General features: G+C 40.6%; 1 protein-coding gene across 1 annotated transcript in view; it reads right to left on the minus strand.

Moving 5' to 3' along the window:
- THSD4 (thrombospondin type 1 domain containing 4) overlaps window positions 1-20808 on the minus strand; it is a 687220-nt gene that overhangs the window by 606128 nt on the left and 60284 nt on the right. The window contains exon 4 of the mRNA XM_075897743.2: window positions 232-662. Within this exon, the coding sequence (XP_075753858.2) occupies window positions 232-662 (431 nt within the window). The remainder of the gene's footprint in view (window positions 1-231; window positions 663-20808) is intronic.

The raw sequence follows: 20808 nt of genomic DNA on the forward strand, positions 1-20808 counted from the left end.
GGCTCCGGTGGTGATTTTGGATTTAGAACATAAACAACAGATATTAAAGTATAATCACATGCTATCACTTGAAGCAGCCTTCCAAAAACCAGTTTGTGACTACTACAGAACCAGGCTATTCTTTCCTGAGATTCTCCCATCTATTCATTTAAAATCTGGCACGAAGAGACATTCTTCAAACACACCACTCACACTAAGCTATGGAATCAATTACATTTGCAGGGACAGTACCTCCTCTCTGGCTTGTGTCGGTGCCTTTGAGAATGCCGGCTGCCTCTCATCATTCCTCTGTTCAGATGGCTGTCATTGCGGCCCGGCGATGGAGCCAAAGCCCAGAGACCTCTCTGAAGCCGCTCCTCATTTCTGTGAAGTGGCACGGACGTACGGATAGCAGAGATGACATGGCCAGAATAAGGAGTTAATGGATCTTCATCACGGCGGGAATGCTGGGGTGCGAGAGCTCTTTCCGAGGCTGGGTACTGTAGCCCTGGCCTAGGATAACTTCTGTCATGGTAATAGCTTGGGAGGCAGGGCCGGGTTTGCTCCATCACACCACCACTGCAACTTCGAGAGCAAGCAGACCAGGGGCCCCAACTGCCCCATACGCCTGGGATTCCTGCATTGCCGTCTTCAGAACTTTGTTCTTCTATCCTCTGGGGAACCTGAGGAGACATGTTGACAGAATTAGAGTAACCAGAAATTACACTCCAATGCAGAGGAAAACTCTATTGCCTGGTTTAAAGTCATTCATTCCACACGCGTGGAAATTAAAACCCAGCTGACTGGGAGCTGATTTATTTAGATTTATCCAGAGGCTATGTCAGACATTTGCTTCATTGTGCTACACAGGAAGTAGCATCCCTCCTAGAACCAACATCCCTTCAGAATGAAAGTTGTTTTTGGACTTTCTGGACAGGGCTGGATTTCCCTTTGGCCTCCATAGTGGAAAATGCTGCTCAGTACAAAGTTCAGAAGTGTGGAGATGGAAAACTCTTTTTTCCTACACCTCAACAGCAAAGTCAGCTGGGAGAGGAAATTAGATTTAAAAAATTTCAAATCATTTACCACGCAGTGATTGAAAGATACTACATAAAAGATCGGTGTTACTTTTTTTAGCTCTGTGACATACCAAGATGCCTCTGCTTATTTCTCCCCTGTCAATGACTGAACAATAGAGATTGAAAGTGGTAAACTGAGGGTGACAAGACATTTCAAACTGAACTTTTTATGGAAGCAGCAAAACCAAGGAGAACAAGAAAAATGCACTTTTAAAAAGTGCCTTGCATCCTCCCCTTTCTCTATTAATGCAACTTGCTATGGACTGATCTGTAAACTTACAACTTCAGAAGGAACTGGTTTATAAATCTACTTCTGCATTGTTCATGGGACGAGAAATAAGACGATACAGCTTCTTCTACATACTTTCCTCAGCTACACAGTGTACTCCCACTCACTTGTATGGTATGAGGAGGCGCTGCCAACCCGTGCCTGTTCCTCTCCATGTGGAGCATCTAGCAACGAGGATAGCCTGCACAGGGCAGTAATGGATTTCCCAATTCCTCTTTATATTGCAGGGCCATGACTAAGATTGTTTAGTACTATGTTAAGTGTTTCATATTTGCAATTCAAAAATTAAGGCATTTTCATTAGATTCAGCTCATCACAAGCTTGTTTTCTCTGAATGGATGAGCCTTTAGTCTTCGAATCAAGTTTCCAAGGCAAATGCTGGAGTCTTTCTTTTATGTAAATAATGAGAAGTCCTGTGGCACCTTATAGACTAACAGATTTATTGGAGCATGCATCTGATGAAGTGGGTCTTTGCCCACAAAAGCTTATGCTCCAATAAATCTGTTAGTCTATGAAGTGCCACAGGACTTCTTGTTGTTTATGCAGATTCAGACCAACATGGATACCCCTCTGATTTTTTTGCATAAATATCATGCAAGGTTTGCTAAAAGTTGCTCTTTCAGGTAATGTTCTGGTCAATACATTTGTTTACTAACGCATCCACTGAACTTGAATTACAAGTCCCACACACTGCAAAGAACATTTCACTTGGAACGTGAAAGATGGAATAGTCATGAATATTTTTTTATTCCATGTTCAAATATGCATCCATTCACAAGGATGAGCTTTTAAAAGCTAGACATATAGATCTCTCTTTCTCTATTTTACATTTTCTTTTCAAAAGGATGGTCTCCTTAGGACAATAGGCAATGGACTTAGAAAAAAAAAGCAATGGGTTTAAACTGAGGCAAGGGAGGTCTAGGTTGGACATTAGGAAAAACTCCCTAACTGTCAGGGGAACGAGGAGTACAGCTCGTTCGGATTAGAAGCCTAATCCGAACTAGCTACTCCGTGCCGCGTGTAGACGCGCGGCACGGGGTTCGAACTAGCTGGGATTTAAAAATGGTGGCGCCCAGCTTATGCAAATGAAGCCCGGAAAATTCAAATCCCGGGCTTCATTTGCAAGTGCTGTATGCCTACATTACCCCGCTAGTTCGAACTAGCGGGGTAGTATAGACATACCCAGGGTGGTTAAACACTGGAATAAATTGCCTAGGGAAGTAATGGAATTACCATCAATAGAGATTTTTAAGAGCAGGTTAGACAAACACCTGTCAGGGATGGTCCAGATCAGGTGTGGGGAATAACATGGTGGCGATTCAACAGGGTTAGCCCTTGGAGGGCCCCCCTATATTGACCTGCACAGTTGCTGGTACTGGTGATCACAGCTCCCATTGGATGCAGATCGCAGTTCCCGGCCAATGGGATCAGCGGGAAGCAGCATGGACTGGGACACCACTTCCCGTAGCTCCCATCAGCCGGGAACAGTGATCCACGGCCAACAGGAGCTGCAAACGCCAAAACCTGCAGCCGTGCAGGTAAACATAATGGAGGAGGTCCACCAGAAGCTAACTCTATTGGACCGAATCCAGTCCTCAGGCTGATATTTGTCCATCCCTGAGCTAGATGATGCTTGGTCCTACCCTGAGTCCAGGGGACTGGATTTGATGACCTCTCAAGAGTACTTTCAGTTCTAGTGTTCTGTAATTCTTAATAACATAACTGTCATTAATGGTTTTTCTCCAAGCATCATTATGTAGTAGGGGAAGAGAACAACAACTATATTATTTGCCTCCACTCAACGTCTGATTGAACTGCAAACCGCCTCAGCAAATCAGAGCACATTGTGGAACAACTAGCCATAAACATGGGAAGGCTTTAGTAGAATGTGGTTTGCAAATAAGGCTTGAATACATATTACAAAATGAAATCCCAAGCCAGAACAAGGTTTGTGGTGGACTACATAACTATCAGTTGTGGTCTACATAATCTGAAACATTCCCCTCGCCCCCCCCCCCCCGAGGTTCTTCTCACTCTTTCATCACCAACCACATAAAAAAACCCTCTGCATTTAATTGTAACTAGCAAATAATAAAAAGCATCTGTATTCATGTGATGTGTTCTCAGTTTCTGCCATGTTTCTTAGAAAACTGGAGCAGATGTCTCTGTATTTAATAATATTTCCTTTTCCATGGGTAGCCCATTTGGCATCAACCTATTAAATCCAATTGCCTGTACAAACTAATAACTACATAATGGCTGAAATTATGAACAACATGCAACAAGGTACGAGTTTCTGGCAGATATATTTACATTTATTTCCAATAAAAGAAAAGCACTGGCTCATTATACAACCTACAAATGAGTAATTCATCAATTTGCAGCTTCTTCAATGAACACTCACTATTTATGTTAGAGATATAAGCAACTAGTCAAGTCACTACTTGACTAGTTGCATCTCTCCTCCCCCCGCTACCTCTATCAGATAGAGGCAGCAAGGGGGGGGAGCAGGAGCCAGTGCTGGGGGAGCCAGTTCTCCCCAGAACCATCTCTGTAGGAGGGGGGGACAGAAGAGACAAAGGGGATGTGAGCCAGTCCCAGACGCTGCGCCTCTGCTTTTTAAATGTAGCAAGAGCAGGGCGGCTCTTACTACATTTAAAAGGAAAAGCCCCAGTGGGATTAGCTCCTGGGGTCAGGAGCTAACCATGCTGTGGCTCTGCTGTTTTCCCCCTTCTCAACTAATTGAGTAGTTGATGGAAATTCCATCAACTACTCTATTAGCTGATTAAATGCATTTTAACATCTTTAATTTTTATAACATCAGGTTAACAGCACTATCATAACCATAAAACTAAGATAATCATCCACTATCTTTCTTGCACTAGTTTCAGGGAAATTTACTTGTCACAGAAGTAAATGTCCATTTCTATCAGAAACGTGCCAAATTTAATTTGTCTGGATTGCTCAGTCATTATTTTATGGCAATTCACTGCAATTCAATGCCACAAGCATTAATTCAGGCAATGATCAGAATCTAGCTTTTAAACAATCTGAAACAACCACTTTAAAATACACAGTTTTCTATAAAAAAAAAAGATATAGACATAAAAATGGCAAGTGTTGACCTGCAGAGAAAGACCTTCCACTTGTCAAATTTCACCACAGAAAGAGTTGTTTCAGAAATTATATTTTGACTGGCTAAAGGCAATGGGAAAGTAGTTTCACCCACATTAATCGCAGCAGTAAAACTAGAAATAGAACTGCCAGCTTTAATGTAGGTATTTAAATCAGAAGGCAATAATAAAACAAAAAAAGCCTAGCATGTCTCATTCATTAACGGGATTTATACACAGAGGTTGGGGATATCCTGAGAAAAGAGAAAGTTTAGATAGCAGATCTGACAGCATTTACAAAGCACATTTTTTCTTCAGCGCTCTTAACAAACATTAACTAAAACCTCACATCAGTCTTAGCAGGTAAGTGAGTGGATATAATTCTTAGTTTGCAGACTAAGGAAACAGGATTTGTCCAAGGCAGCAAAGGAGTTGGAGTCTCAGGGCTTGTGTATACAGCAGCTCAGTTGGACTACTCAGACCTCTTTAAACTGGACTCGGTTAAGACAAACTATGTATCTCTTAGGTCACAGCCACAAGTAGGAGTCACAGCTCAGCACAGTTAAGGGGTGGCCTGAGCCTAAAGGCAGACACATGCAACCAGGGAAGAGGGGTGATGGTGGAAAGGGAACTAATGAGAGGTGAGTGTTGGTTCTGTTAGACTACCATTCACCCCTCCTCTTCCATATGCCTGCCCCTAGTTTTACTTTCAGGCCTACGCAGACATAGCCTAAAACAACCTGTTAACTCGATGGTCCCTTGCTCCTACTCCAGTACTGAAACCATTTCTCTGTTAGGGTGTGTCTAGACTACAGAGTTTTGTCGACAAAAATGGACTTTTGTCGACAAAACTATACCTGCGTCCACACTACCGCTGAGTTCTGTCGATATAACGTCGACAGAACTCAGTAGTTTTGTCGACGCTGGTAAACCTCATTTCACGAGGCATAATGCCTTCTGTCGACAGAGTTCTGTCGACAGAAAGCGTTATTGCATGTAAACTGTCCTTGCGTCTACACTGACATGTCGACAAAGCAGCTTGCTTTGTCGACAGAACTGAATGTAGTGTAGACGCTCTTTGTCGACAGAAGCTTTGTCGACAGTATCTGTCGACAAAACTTCTGTCGACAAAAGCCTGTAGTCTAGACGTACCCTTACTCTCCATTTAAGACTTCAGTAGTCCCTTGTGTAACAATGCATTTGCCCAAAGGAAGACTCTGACAAGAGACAGCCGCAGCCTCCATTTCTTTATCAACATGAACATTTGTTTGCATTTAAAATTATCTGAGTTCTTGGAACATTTATTTCCTTCCATGCATAAATGTCAGGGGAGAATGTCAACCACATGGTGAACATAGTACCTTTCTCTGCTAACCTAACTCAATCTGTCTACAGATTCTACAAATGACATTGATTAGGCCAGTTAGTCCATCTTCCTGCAGTGAAAGATTGTTTCCTACTGTATATTCACTAGTATTATCCAGTCTAATTGTAAATGCACCAACCAAAAGAGGTTTTCCTTTGCTTTCCTCAGGAGATTACCCAATAATCAAGATATCTACCCTGAAATTTTGCTTAACTTACTTTCTTTCATATCGCTATTCCAGTTTATATCCCTTTTTAATAGTATAAATTATTTCCTTCTCTGTCCTAGGCATGTACACTCTGAACATGTGCCACCTTAAGTCTTTAGGTGAAGATACTGATGCTGCTCTCATGCAACCAGAAAATGGGTACAGGGTAAGAGTGAAGTTATCTTCTGCCAAGCCACTACAGCACAACTGTGCAGGGGAGCATGGAAATAGAACATATTAAAAACTGATCAGTTGGCTTTGTGTAAGAACACCACAGTCCAGGATGGCCTTCATATGTCACTCCTTTATATTGGCTTTGATTATACTTGTTAACTGAGGTCAAGAAAGGACATATATATGTGAAACACCTTGTATGAGTTCTCAGCCAAATTCAGACAAGTAAAAGTCAAATAATTGTTTACTCTTACTCATTAAAAGACAGCAATACAGATAAACAGCAGCTTCTTAAAACTTAAGGTCAGAAATTTTCTAAAATCCTCCTAACCCTCCTAAAACAACTTTTCTACATTAAAAAAAAATCACTAATTTAAACTCCAAAAACTTACATTTCCCAGGGCCAGAAGCAAGAGCAATGAAAGATAGAGGAAATTCTAGCCTCGCAGTGGTATAAATCTCCCATTTCTAGCTCTGAGTTGTGAGATAGTAGACCTTAGATCTGTCACAGCAAACAACAAATTATTGTTTGTCTAGGGCATCAGCTTAGAAAAATGCTGTTGGCAAGTCCATATTTGGGGGAAAGCAAGTAGCTGCTGAGAGGTTATGAACGCTCAAAGTAGCCTCAGCAAAGATGGAACAGTGGGAAGAGTGCAGGTAAAGTACATTCTGAAGACTGTATATTATTACAAAATAATAAAAAGGCTGAAATTTTCAAAGGCCAAGACTTAAGGCACTCAATTTAATAGAATGTGGCCGGTAAAACTCTTAAGATCTTTTGGAAATCTAAGGCACTGTTTGGATGAGAATTGCTCAGGAATGTGACAGTACAGGTGTCAGTTAGAGATAGAGAAGAGGTGTTTTTTGTAACAACTCAAAAATTATAAATGCACAATTCAACATATAAAAATGAAAAAGTTTAAAGTCTGCTCTCTTTTAGCCCTTGGGAGAGCTAAAAATAAGTGGTTTTGCAGCACAGAAAAGGTGAGGTATTTAGGCACAAGATCCAGCACACACTGGTCCCAAAAAGAATCAGATTTGGGACTATGTATTTGGGTCTTTAAATACCTCTAAAATAATCTGGAAAGGGTCTTCTGTCCCTGAAATGTACAGGATATTAAATAATCCCTCTAGGTCTGATATAAGAGGCCTCATCATAACTAGGCACCTGATTTTATAGGTTCCAGAATTTTAAAAAATCCCTATAAAATACTTTAAAATTATCTAAAAAATGTTTGTGGGGTCTGGAACTTTAATTGCTGCTCTAATCTTTAAGTCCTGTGACAGTGTATCACAAAGTTCAAACATGAACTGCCTTTGAAGCTGGGGTGGACACCCAACTGGACAACAAAAAGATGATGGATACTGTTTGTAAACAGAAATTGTACTAACAATTAATTTGTGTTTTATTTAATCATTGTTATTCTTCTTGCCCAGAAAGTCACTGTAGTTAATTACAGAGGCATGACTTTCTTATGTGGCGCTAGAGACAACTGCTAAAACAGTTTTGTTTTTTAAGTGAGATATACAGCATTTGTAATGAAGTTTAATAGGAAAGGGTTTATTTAGGATTACTTGCATTATGTTTTTGCAATTCATATGCCTCTTCCAGGCTAATGCCAGTAAAACTGACACCATTCCACACCACCCTCTAATCTGTAGTAGAAAGCTAGTTTTTTGAGGGAGGGGTCATTAAGACCAAAGTCACCAATATCCCTTAATTGATACTGAAAGAATGAGTGTGTGAGAGTTTGTACGGCTCTCACACTAAAGGACAATCCCACATAGCTTTCTATCTGTATTTGAACCTACCTGACAATAATCTTGGGACTTGAGTTGTGCCCAAAGATAAGACTAACAATATGCCCAAGACTAACAACTAAACTCTCTTGCTAAAGCAATGAAGAAAAAGGCCACAAACATACCCCAACAACATGAAATAGGAAATCAGGGAAACTCTTAATATAGTGGACTGATATTCTAGGAAGCCTTTGTCTTGAGTATAATTAGCAACAGATTGCAAAAGCTGAAGTTTATGAAGGGAGCTGATAGCTAGAAGAGCAAAGATTAACTTAATCTAACCTGGGTGAAATACAAGCATGAACTACATCTCAATGCCAAATTCAACCCCATCCTAAGAAGATGCAACTCTGTTGCCAGGCTGACTGCTAAACACTTCAGAAGAATCAGGTTACTTATTTAAAAAAACCTAAGACTAGGTTATGGACATGCATGGGCTCTTTCATCAGCCAAGAAAAGAACCAACACCAAAATCAGTCATTGTACTCTCAATTGAAAAAGGACACCTCTGCTGGGTTGACATTAATTGCCTGTAGAACAGAAAAGTACTTGCCTCAATTCATTGGTTAAACCAAATACTTGGGCAACATAACTAGCTAACAGAGCTAAAGTAGGTCTCTGCCCCACCTTGGCTGGAATGCTCAGAGACATTTTCCTGTCTCAGCCCCTCCAGATTCCTGCCCCGACTCAGGTATTTCCTGCAGGCACTTATCTCCTGTCAGTTCTCATGCTCTGGCCATCTGCCTGAGAGTCACCTAATTGCTGGGTTCTTTCCCCAATTAGAGGAAGCTGCTGGCAGTTCTCTAGCCCCATTGAGCTGTTGCTTTGATAAGAACCGGGGCCTCTTCAGGCTATGAACTGACCCTTAACTCCAAAGCCTCAGCTGGGATGCAGATAATTAGTCACATGTGGGGCTGGACCCATCTCCTGTCAAATGGGCCAACAACCTGACACACACTTTGTTGACCTTAATAAATTCAAGTTCTTAGCTATGCACAGGGAGACTGATGTAGTACACAGGCAGTTAATTAACTCTGTCTGTTAGAGGAATTTACAATCTCAGCTGTTGAGTCAGGAAGATGGTAAGATCAGGAAGATTAATCGCTTGAGAGGGGGTATTGGTTCTCGTAAAGGTGCAGCCAGCTGCCTAGCTACAGAGCAAGGAATTTACAGCACTTTTTGTACAGTGGCTCCATAAATTCATTAGCTTCAGAGATCCTCTGGCAAACCATGCTGAGCACACAAACCAAATAACTGCAGTATAAGGAACTGACATACAGCAGGTCAAAAAAGTTTTAAAGAAATATTATGAACCTGTCATAGTCCAGGTCCAAGGTTGACTTTCTGGAGGGAGGAGCACCAAGTGACAGAATAGCCAATAACCTTGTGGTTAGGGTGCTTGTCTAGAATGTGGGAAAGCCATGCTCTAGTCCTTGCTCAGCATGATTTATGGCAAGTACCCTAGGTTAATGGCTATTTGAGGTGAGGGGGGTTAAGTTCTCTACAAGCTGCATGGTTGCACAGCTATTTATTTAGCCACAAAAGGCGGGAACCTGCAGCTGCAGGTGGAGGACTGACCTGTCCCCACCCACTCTTCAACTTGCTGCAGTCAGGGCAGCCCAACCCCAGTCCAGGTTTGCTACGCCCCAGGAAACCTGGAAACTGCCTGACTCTGGGACGGCGTAGTCCTAAAACAGATGGGGCAACGTGGACAACCCAGCCTTTGCCCAACTCAGCTGCAACTGTGGGGGCCTGGCCCTACCACACTGCTGCAGCCAAGAGAGTCCGGTTGACTTAGCCCTGATCCCATTCTGTGGTGGCTGAGGCCCAGTTCTGAACCACTCACCACCACTGCTGCCCAGTCCTGGACTCTCCCTAGATCTCCTCTGTCATGGCTCAAGCTGCTCTGGACACGTTCTCCCCCCCCCCCCCCCCACACACAGATCCCCATCACCTCCATATATATGCACATAAAATTAATTTCACTTGGGGTGGGAAAAATTAGAGGGAACACTTGGGACGCCATTTTTTTTTATTTTCCTAATGGTCTAATTTTGTTTGATGTTAAAAAATTTCAAAACCTGGAATTATTTTGCAAAAATGTTTTCTGACCAGTACTACAGACACTTTCTATTCAGGAAGGCTACGCTGATTGTAAGTTGCACATCTCTATAATTTTCTCTTGAGAAAACCAGGGCAAAGAAAAGAACACAAACTCATCCTAATACTATGTTAAAAATGTGAAATACAGCACTCCCAAAAAAAAAATCAAGAGAATTCAAAACTTATTTTTTCTTACAACTGTGACTCCAAAAAGTTGCATGTATGTAGTATTTTGTTCTCGTATTTTCCTAGTACAATGTAAATATTAAAGCATTATGTTATTAATGTGCATAATCTGTAGCATATGCAGCAAATTCATGTTATGGAAGAAAGTTTAATATAGTATATGATAGAGTGTGTGCGCTTTATTACTTTAAATGTTTTTCTCAAAAACACTATGAAACTAAAACACATAGCACTGGCTCAATATGCAACTATTATTGACATTACAATAATACCTGAAGTCACCAACAAGGAATCAGGGACTCATTGTGCTGGACACTGTACAAATGGTGGGGCGTGGGGAAGAAATAAAAGACCACCACCACCCTAGGGAGTTCACAGTCTTGACAAGAGAGTCTTTGAGTGAAATCCTAGAATTTATGAAATCCATGGCAAAACTCCCCTTGACTTCAGTGGAGTCAGGATTCATTCCCTGAACCTGGGAGGTGCTGAGCACCTCCTGTCAGATGCTAAGTACAACAATTAGTTCTTCCAGGATTAAATTTTACTGAAAAAATTGTGCATAAGGAATCATGCTAGTGCAATAGACCAGGAATGTCACAAGACTTGCTCACACCAGGGCACCCTTTAACACTCGACCACAGCAACACAGGCAAATCCTGCTTCAGGATCCCCTTGATGTTAATGGGGTCCACCAAATTGTCCATCTAATCCACCACACATCAGACAGATGGTTACCTCCACACACACAAGAAAATTATATTCAAGTCTAATTCAGGCCCTGGGTCTAGACTGGGTTATTCCAACTCCTCTACTGGTGAAGTACAGCAGATAGGCAGTTTTCCCATCCTACCCCAGGGAAGCCAACTCTAAGTCATCCTCCTAAGAGCCAGACTGTTCCCAATTCCTCTGCCCTTATTCTGGGGCTCACGTTCCATGTTTGGGACTGAACAAACTCAGTTCAGTAAGTGCCCCTATTCCAGACCCTCCACACTACTAGTCATTCTTTACACTTATTACTGTTCTGTCACATTCCTCACCTCAGGGCTTCTATAAGATGGCTTCTTGAAACATTCCACTCCCCAGACTCCTTCACATGAGAGTCCTACCCCACTGAGCAACTATAAAAATCAGCCTCTTGCTCTTGGGTTTGGCCTGCTCCTGGCTGAGCCAGTTCTTCCCTTTTACCTAGAGACCTACACACAAGGCTTCTACCTAGGGTTACCAGATGGTTTAACCAAAAATACCGAACGCCTCCCCACCACACCCGCCTCCTCCCCCCCCCCCCAAAAAAAAAAACACTGGGGAAAAAATTCAGTTGAGGGAAAAAAAACAGGCCCTGAGAGTTAAGCAAAAAAAAAAAAATTAAAAAATAAAATAGTACTAAAACAGCTTTAAGTGCATGCAGAGTCAGAATAGGGATAGCAAGACTGGCGCGGCTGAACACTAAGACCCAGGGAAGGAATTGCTTCCCCTTGCTTCAGTTCTTTAGGCTTTTTGTCAGTTGCCATTTTGTTTTCTTGATGGCGCCAGAATGCAGCTTTGCTGCGGAACCAGGTAGGCAGGGGGGCTGGGCCCAGATGCCGAGTGTGTCTTAGGGTTGCCAGATGTCTAGTATTTTCGCCTCCTGGCTAGGAAAAAAAAATCAGAAAATAATATATTTTCTGAATTTTTTACCGGACAGGAGGCAAAAATACCAGACTGTCTGGGTCAATACTGGACACCTGCAACCCTACTTGTACCTGGCATGTTTTCCAAGCTCTGCCCAGTACTGTTCCACTGACTCCTCAGTTCTCCCTCATTCTTCCAAACTACAGTTCTTCCCCTCTCCAGACTCATGAAACTCCCCACAGGCAACTTTTACCAGTGCCCTGCTGCTTCCTGTTCCTCCTCTTCCTACATACCACCAAGCTTTTTAGAGAGGCCAACTGCATTCAAACAGCCCCCTCTGGGAAGCAGCTAACTAGTTCTGCTCTCAACAAAGGTGGATAAGCAGGAAGGAGCAGGGTAGGATTGAATTTTGAATGTGAATGGGAACCTAATGGAGGAACTCAAATAGAGAAGTAGTTGTGATTCCAACTCTTATGATTTCACTGCAAGTCTCATGACAGTCACAATTTAAAAAAACAAACAAAAGCTGAACTCCTGGAATTATCTGATAACATGAGACTCTCAGAGTTTTTTGGGGGAGGAGGGTTGTTTGTCTTTTTTAAAAATGCAACTCTCTAGTCCTCACGATTGCAGAGAAAACACTGAATACATGGGCCTATAAAAATCTTAAAACACCAGAAAGCAAAGATACCCACAATTATTTTAAATTATTAAATTAATGTCAATTTCATTTTTGTGGCCTGGTTCATGATTTTTGAATACCTGGTGTTGGCAATACTGTGACATGGTTAAATTAGATAATAAGAGGTGCTTTCATTATATGTAATTGAGCCTTTTAGGCCTTAATTCAACAAAGTATCAGAGAGGTAGCCATGTTAGTTTGTACCTGCAAAAACAATGAGGAGTCCTGTGACCCCTTAGAGATTAAGGGTATGTCTACACTAGGCAATGATTTCAAATTTACTAAATTCAAACTCTGAGCGTCCGATTTTACAAATGTGAAGTTCCAAGCCCTCACTAGGGGGAAGAATCATATGTAGTCTGAGGTAGGCTCCGTTAAAGTGGACACACTACCTTGGACTCAGATCCTCAGGAAGCACTCTGGGGAACTGCAGGATGCCTCCCAGATGCCAATTAGTTTGAATTAGAGGCATCCACACTAATGTTATTTCAGACTTATAAGTTCAGGAATAGCATTATTCCTTGTGGCCTCCTAATCTGCAATAATGGGCTTGGTAGTGTGGACACATCACTTACAAAGTCAACACTGGGGGGCTAATTTCAGACTAAGATCGTAGTGTAGACTAGGCCTAACAGATTTATTAGGACTTAAGTTTTTGTGGGTAAAACCCAATTCATCAGATGAACTGAAGTAGAAGTTATAGAAGCAGAAGTATATATAAGGAAGAAGTTGCTTGTGTTAATGAAACTAATCAAGTCGGGGTAGATGTGGGTCATTCAAATTTCAAAATAGTTATAAGGGGAGACATCTGAACTGTGTTACTAATTCAACACTATCAATTTAGGATTGAATAAGGATCTCAACTGGTTAATGCACTACACAAAGGCAATATCCAGTCTCTGAATATTCACATCACCAGACCAAATGTTATAATTAGACCTTCCATCCTGACTGGATTACCTTAATTAACACAAGCAACATCTTCCTTACAGAATCAAGAGTATATATAACTTCCACTCCAATTCATCTGATGAAGTGGGTTTTACCCATGAAAGCTCATGCCCTAATAAATCTGTTTGTCTCTAAACTGCCACAGGACTCATTGTTGTTTCAACAAAATATGCAAACCTATGCTTAAATTAAAATCTCATTGACATCAGTGGATCTAACTCTCATGATTAAAATGAACCACCTACTTAAATACACTACTATATGGGGGCGTTAGTGAAAAAAAGGCAGAAATCCTTTTGTAGGAACTGAAGTCCAAAGTTTCCTATGCAGAACAATTTAGAAATCAATTAGCACAAGGTAGCAGGACCTTGTTCCTTCTTTTAAAAAACCAAAATAATGTAGATATATTGATTTACTAGCTAATAATAGAGTTAAGTACAGGCTGACTAACCTCCACAGCTATAATGTACTTTTCTGTGCTGGAATCCAGATACCAGAATTGAGAGGAGTGGAAGCATTTTTTTAGTCTTTTCTTCCTTCATCTATAGCAATGGCCAGGCTTCTCCCTTGAAATAGCAGGACTTGGTGTTAAAGGACTTTGGCATAATTCTAGAGCTGATCTGGTAACATTGCATTACTACTACTATGCTCTTTCAGCAAATATTGCTTTTTTGCATCTAAAAAGGAGTGGGTGAAAGTTAAGTAGCTAAAGACAAGGTATTTGGATTTCTGCTTCTTGAATTTCTCCCAATGTTGCCCTTAACAGAAATGAAACCTGAGTACTATACTTGAGGAAAACGGCAATCTTCCTTAACCACTGTGGCACAACTTATTCAATGCCAATTTATACTTTGTATTTTAATAACTGTATAGTCTACATATCCATGCTTATAAACATATTTGCCAAACTTCAATAATATGCATATTTGTTACAAACAAATCTAGATGCAGTGCATTACTGAAATTGAGAAATCAAACACTTAGCACATCAGAGAAAGTTTTTCTAGCACAGCATTAACCTGGCTACACTGAACACCTTGTATAATTCATGCTGTACACTGAAAGATACTTAAGTGTTTATTAAGTTCCTGGACATGTACACACAACTCCTGCTGAAGTCAACAGGAGCTGTACAAGTGTATCTGTTGTTAATAAAGCACTCCTTCACAATAATAGTTAATCAGGGGAGGCAAACAGGATGCATGTTGCAAGGGACCTGGGGAAACACACACAAGACTAAAGAAATGCAAGAGGTTAAACATGTTTCCTTGTGAATAAAAGCCTCCCTTTCCTCTCTTCAGGTATGTCTCATCCTACGAGGCATACCGGGGAGGTCGACAAATGCCTTTGATGTCGACCGCGGAGCGTCCAGATTACAGAGCTGTGCCGACAAACAGCTGATCAACACAGCACGGCAGCCGTTTTAATTTAAATGAAGTGGCAATTATTTAAATCGCTGCCTCATATTCCTATGTCTACAAAGGTAATCTACATGGCTCCGTCAACGGAGCCATGTAGTGTAGACATACCCTTCCAGTACCCATTACTTCTATATCTCATAGAGGTATGTTCCCTCCGTCTACAGACTTGCTTACAGCCTCAAGTAGGGTTGCCAGATGGTTGAAACAAAAATACCGAACACCTCTCCCCCCCCCCCTCCCCTGCAAAAAAAAAAAAAACACTGGGAAAAAATTCTGTTGAAGGAAAAAAAAGGGGAGGGGGAGACCAAAGTTGTTGAGCAAAATTTTAAAAAACAGCATTAAAACAGCATGTTCCCTTTAAGAGTGAGTGCAGGGATAGGAACAGGGGAGCGGTTGAGCACTAAGACCCAGGGGAAGCATTCACCTTGGTTGGCAGCCATTTTGTGCCAGCAGCCTTGCAGAACCAGGTAACCATGGGGGCTGGAGTCGGGGGACTGGGGGTGTTGAGAGCCGGGGAGGTTCGGGGGGGCATGGGAGGCCGGGCGCTGAGTGTTTGTAGGGTTGCCAGGTGCCCGGCATTTTCGCCTCCTGGCCGGGGGGAAAAAAAACGAGAAAATACCGGACATTTTAGGTGTCCGATATTATCTGAATTATTTTTACCGGACAGGAGGCGAAAATACTGGACTGTCCAGGTGAATACCGGACAGCTGGCAACCCTAGCCTCAAGAAGGGAGCTCTGCTTTGGTAATCTACAACCTGTGTCAGGAAGAGTTCCTCTCATCCTGCTCATCTTAAACTGCAATCCAATTTAAACTTTTGGCTTTTTCATTTAAAGAGAAAAAGGAAGATTAGTAAACAAATCTTTTTAAAACAAATAGATAGGGTAAAAAGTACATTTCTACAGGATCTAGACAGAAGTGTTAGAAAGAATGTGGAAATGAACAACTATGGATCCAGCCAGTTTCCACTGCTACATAATCCATCATCAGACATGATCTACCCCAAACCAGAATATGCTCGTGCAATCCTATTATTGCCCCAAAGAAAATGTGTAAAAACATGCAAAAGGTGAAACTACATAATTTGTAGGAAATCAAAACACATCTACCAATTTGTTATTTAGACTACTACATATACTTTTAAAATTTTTCTTGAGAAACAATGCTTCATTAAAGTATATAAATCAGAGGTGGAAACAGGAAACTGGACAGACACCTTTGTGTAGAAGTCTGGCAGCATTCAACTGCAAACCCACTGTTTTAGCAGGCAGCATTCATTCTGCTGGAAAATGTCAAGGGGGGGTCTTACTGACTCACTAGTGTAGATTGCTTCAAATATATAAAATAAATGGATGGCTGTGGCACTCTAGAATATGAGAGGACTGAGGGTATAAACTATTATATTTTAATTGTGTAGCAAGAGTTTTTTATGAATAACAATAACAGCTAGCTTTTACCAGCAGATCTCAAACTGCTTTATAAAGGAGGTCAGGATCACTGTTCCCATTTCACAGGTAAAGAAACTGAGATATAGGATAGGGGCAAATAAAAGTGAAAATACCTTTGGAGCTATAAATTATGTTATGTATGGGATTTAAGCCTACTTAAATCTATTACTTATTTAGCTCCAATTCGTAAGTTAATTAACTCATATTTGATATTTCTCTCTTCCCCCCAAATAAAAAGTAGTAATACAAGTGAGAATTCTAACAAACTAGAAATCAACATCTTGATAAAAAAGAGGATTTTATGATCACCTATTCATATCTTTCTAACTCTAAATATTTATATGAATTATAAGGGAGCAAAGTTGAAATGGAGTAGAACAGTGTTACTTGCAAGGGTTAATAATAAAAGGAGGAGGAAAGTGTGGCTTGTGCTAGGCAGCTGTATCCCTTCATTGTTCATTTCCAGACTTTTGAGGATTTGGGGATTTTAAATTATTCTATGGAAATTTGAATACTTTTCTGGCTTTTAAGGCAGATTCCATTGATACAATCCAAAACTATTTCCTAATGAGAACTTTGTATACTAATAGTACATAGAGATTTTTATCACAGCCCTGAAGACTTTCGCCCCTTATTCCATCTAATAATTAATTTTGATTTGTATTTTATGAAACTTGCCATTGCTGGGTTGACTGTAGAACAGTCAACATTGATTGCCTGTAGAACAGAAAAGCAGTTTCTCAGGCCTTCATATATTTCCAATATGCATAATCACTTTGGCTCTGAATCAAAAATTTCACTGCAACCAGCAGTCCATAAGCAGTTAGAAACCCAGTGCAATTTCTAACATTGCCTCCATTAGACAAGGAAGAAACAAGATCCATATCTTGGGATTTAGACAGCAGTTGTTGAAACTGTGTGAGAATGTCCCACAAGAGGAAATAACACTCGTATTTTAAGCCAGAAATATTTCACATCTTACTGGCTGTGCATGAAACTGAGGATGCAGTCATCTTTCATAAATGCCAGTTTCCTAATATTTTATACTATTTGGTCATATTAAAACTTAACAGATACGGGAATAAACACTTGGGTAAAGTGTTGCCGCTTTATAGTAATCTAGTAAACTCTCACCAGTGGCACTCCAGGGCAGAAACCTCTTCTGTTCTGTGATTTGTGCACGACCTCACTACCCTCAACCCCTCGAGCCACAACTGGCCTCTTAGTGCTTCCCGTGCCAGTGAGCTGAGCCATCATTCCTACCCATTTAGACCAAGATGACTAACATTTATTTCCCTGAGATCAGCTCACACTCCCTTGGAAGAAGAAGTAACTCTCGCAATCCAGTCTAGCACCGGGTAGGTCCGTCAAACCTAGGGTCTAAAAAAACTGTTTCTATGACTTCTTAGATACAAGATTTCATACTGAGAACACGGTGCACTATTTCCTTTCTCTCTGAACTGGGATCCTGTCAGCTCAAGGAGCCTCTCTTGGTATTTTCATTCTTTGTACCACACAAGAAGTAGCCTCTACATTAGCCGGGAGCTAAACAATTTAGGGATCTCAAGGTCATAGGAAAGGGAGGAAGTATGGTAGTGGTTAGAGGACTAGGAGAGGTCAACTTATATTTTTCCTGGGTCAGGTTAAGAATCAATCAAGCCAAATATTTAGAATCTGAAGGGATTTGTAGACAAATGAACTACACTTCAGGGAATTTCACAACCCTAGTTGTAAATTTGTTCTTAATTGCATAAAGGTAATTTTTTTAAAAAATGGATAAAGTGGTTTGCCCAAAGTAATATTTTTATATAGCAAAATTCCAAGTTTACTAAAAAAATCATTGCACTAACTAATTAAAACTATGTCATCCATAAGTGCTAAAACAAACACTGCCCCTCCCCTCCCAGTTTGAAGTGGTTTTCATCATATACAAGTTTTTCAGTTTGGAAAACCTGACTATCCTACCTAACCTTGAATAACCTAAATAACTTGAGGTCAACATGATAACATCAGTTATTTTTACTGCAGTAGCACATTGGAGATCGTGTCTGGGGTCAGGACCCCATTGCACTAGTCCCCTGTACAAATGCACAATAAAAAGACTTATCACAAAGAGCTTGCTATCTAAATATAAAATGAGACAACAGGTGAACATGAACAGCAGAAGGCACAAGGTAAAAGTGAGTTGATTTTTTTCACTTCACTTTTCATCATCCTTTCGGTGTTGTACACTCAGAAAAGGCCACAATATATTTCTCTCTACATTCTAATTTTCAATATGTAATGATCTGATCCTAGTTTTATCTCAGCTGATTTCTAATAAATAAACTGCTACATTTATTGCAGGTCATGCATATACTGACATAACTTAACACCACCTTTTAAAGTTAAGTCTGCAGAATCTACATGATTTAAATTCACTTGGAACAGGAGCACTAATATTTAATAATTACAAGAAACACACTGAATATTGGTGACTTTTACTGAGTGCCTGACAAACAAGTCCAAGCACTTCCAGATAGCATTTTTTCTGGTGAGTGGCTGAAGAATGGAACAGTGGCCAACCAAAACACCGCCACACAACGTGAACATGTCTGCCTGGTTAAAATAGCAAAGCTTACTAATCCTTTTATGCATTTTTGGAAGCCTTTAATCAGAGCTGTAGTAAACTGTTTGAATTTTACAGTACATGGTAAGTGTAAATACTACCAGATTAAATGGTTTAGATTTCCGTTCTTTGTATTTAAAAAAAAAAAAATGGCTAGACATCTGTGCCTATGAAGATTAAAGGACTGAAAACCCTGGAAATAGAAGATCTTTGTATCCATCAGTCACTGCAGAGTGCTACAATGCCTGGGAAGCTTAACTGCCCCACCAACTGATTTCATCCACATCTGAAGGGACTTAAAATATTTTCTAAACACTTGAGAAAGTAAGCCACTGATCAATTTAGCACAGTCTTTGTGTGACTAGAGGTTGAGACTTCCTCCTAAAGGTGCATAATCTTTCACACAAAAAGCACACCCATTGTTAGCCGTGAGCTTAGTGTTCAAGATGGAGAATGCCGTCCACTGGGAATTCAGCTGCAATCATGTACTTTCAGAGAAACTCAGGGCCCAGTTGTAGTCTCACATGTAGCCGTTTTACCCCAAGGCCACTTAACTGACTCAGAGGAGTTATTCCTCCTGATTTACACTGAGGTAAAGGAGATCAGTGTCAGGACCTAAGATTTTAGAGCTGAAAGGTTTCTTTAGGTTACGTCACTAACACAGTCAGGCCAACATTCAAAAATATGTTAAAACTATTTATTTTTCTGTCACTGATGGTCATGTGTTCCTGATCTTTTAGGGCGCTGTAAACTTTCTCTGAGGTCATCAGACCTCAACTGCTAGTAGGAGTTAGAGTTCAGTACCTTGCAGGAATAATCCTGAAATGCCAAGAGGCTGCTCTTGCCACTGCATCGTATTTTATTTATATAGGAATGAATCCGAACACACTGGTCCACAACCATGGCTGTGGATAAGTCCCTTTTGCATTACTACAGCAGCAGAAAAGGACTTAAAGCAGCCCTAAAGGAACAGCTAGCAACTCCCATGACATAGGTAGTCTGATTAATTTCCCTCCCCAAAATTTACACTGAGCCCCAAGTTTAGAACAGACAATGTTAGATCCTGTACCTGTGAGACACTTAAGGGTACAATATTTCCACAACTCACTGCTCAAAAAATGGGAGATTTATACAACTGAAGAGAACAATCTCCCAGTTGTCCAATCATAGCACTTGCTGTGTAGGTCCTGGAAGATCCCGGGCTTACAGTAGATACAGTTCTGTGTTCATTAAAAGTATTTTCAGAGCTCCACAATAAAGCTGTGAAAATTGGGGATTTTTTCCCACAAATATTAATAAAAAGATGGGGGATAACATCTTTTTATTTCACAAACAGGTATTGTGTGAAGAAAAGTGTCTTGTTTCTACCACTTCTATCCCAGAATTTAAAGGATGGGAAATGTGCTGACAATTTACCTCTTGCTGTCAAGCTATGCTGCAGAATTACTCTTTACAACTCATCTTCATGAGACTGTTGAACGTCAAGCTAATGGTTTGTTAATGAACTTGAGGTACTCATTATGTTAATAAAGGCTAGGGTGAGTCTCCCCACATTTCTTCCAGGTTACAAATATTGTTTCTTTACTCCAGAATCAGTCTAGGATAAGGAAAATTTTCAAATTTAAACTGTTCCTGAGTTGGCCAATGTTAGAGACCTTAGAGAGATGTGAATAGCCGTGGATCCTAAAGTCCACAACCTTAAATAAAAATAAATTAATATATCAACAACAAACAATTATCATTCTTCATATTATCATAGTGTTTAAGAGTTATGGATCAGGACCCCATTGGACT

Source organism: Pelodiscus sinensis, chromosome 14 (genome assembly GCF_052426305.1).
Source record: "Pelodiscus sinensis isolate ZL-2025 chromosome 14, ASM5242630v1, whole genome shotgun sequence".
NCBI lineage: Eukaryota > Metazoa > Chordata > Testudines > Trionychidae > Pelodiscus > Pelodiscus sinensis.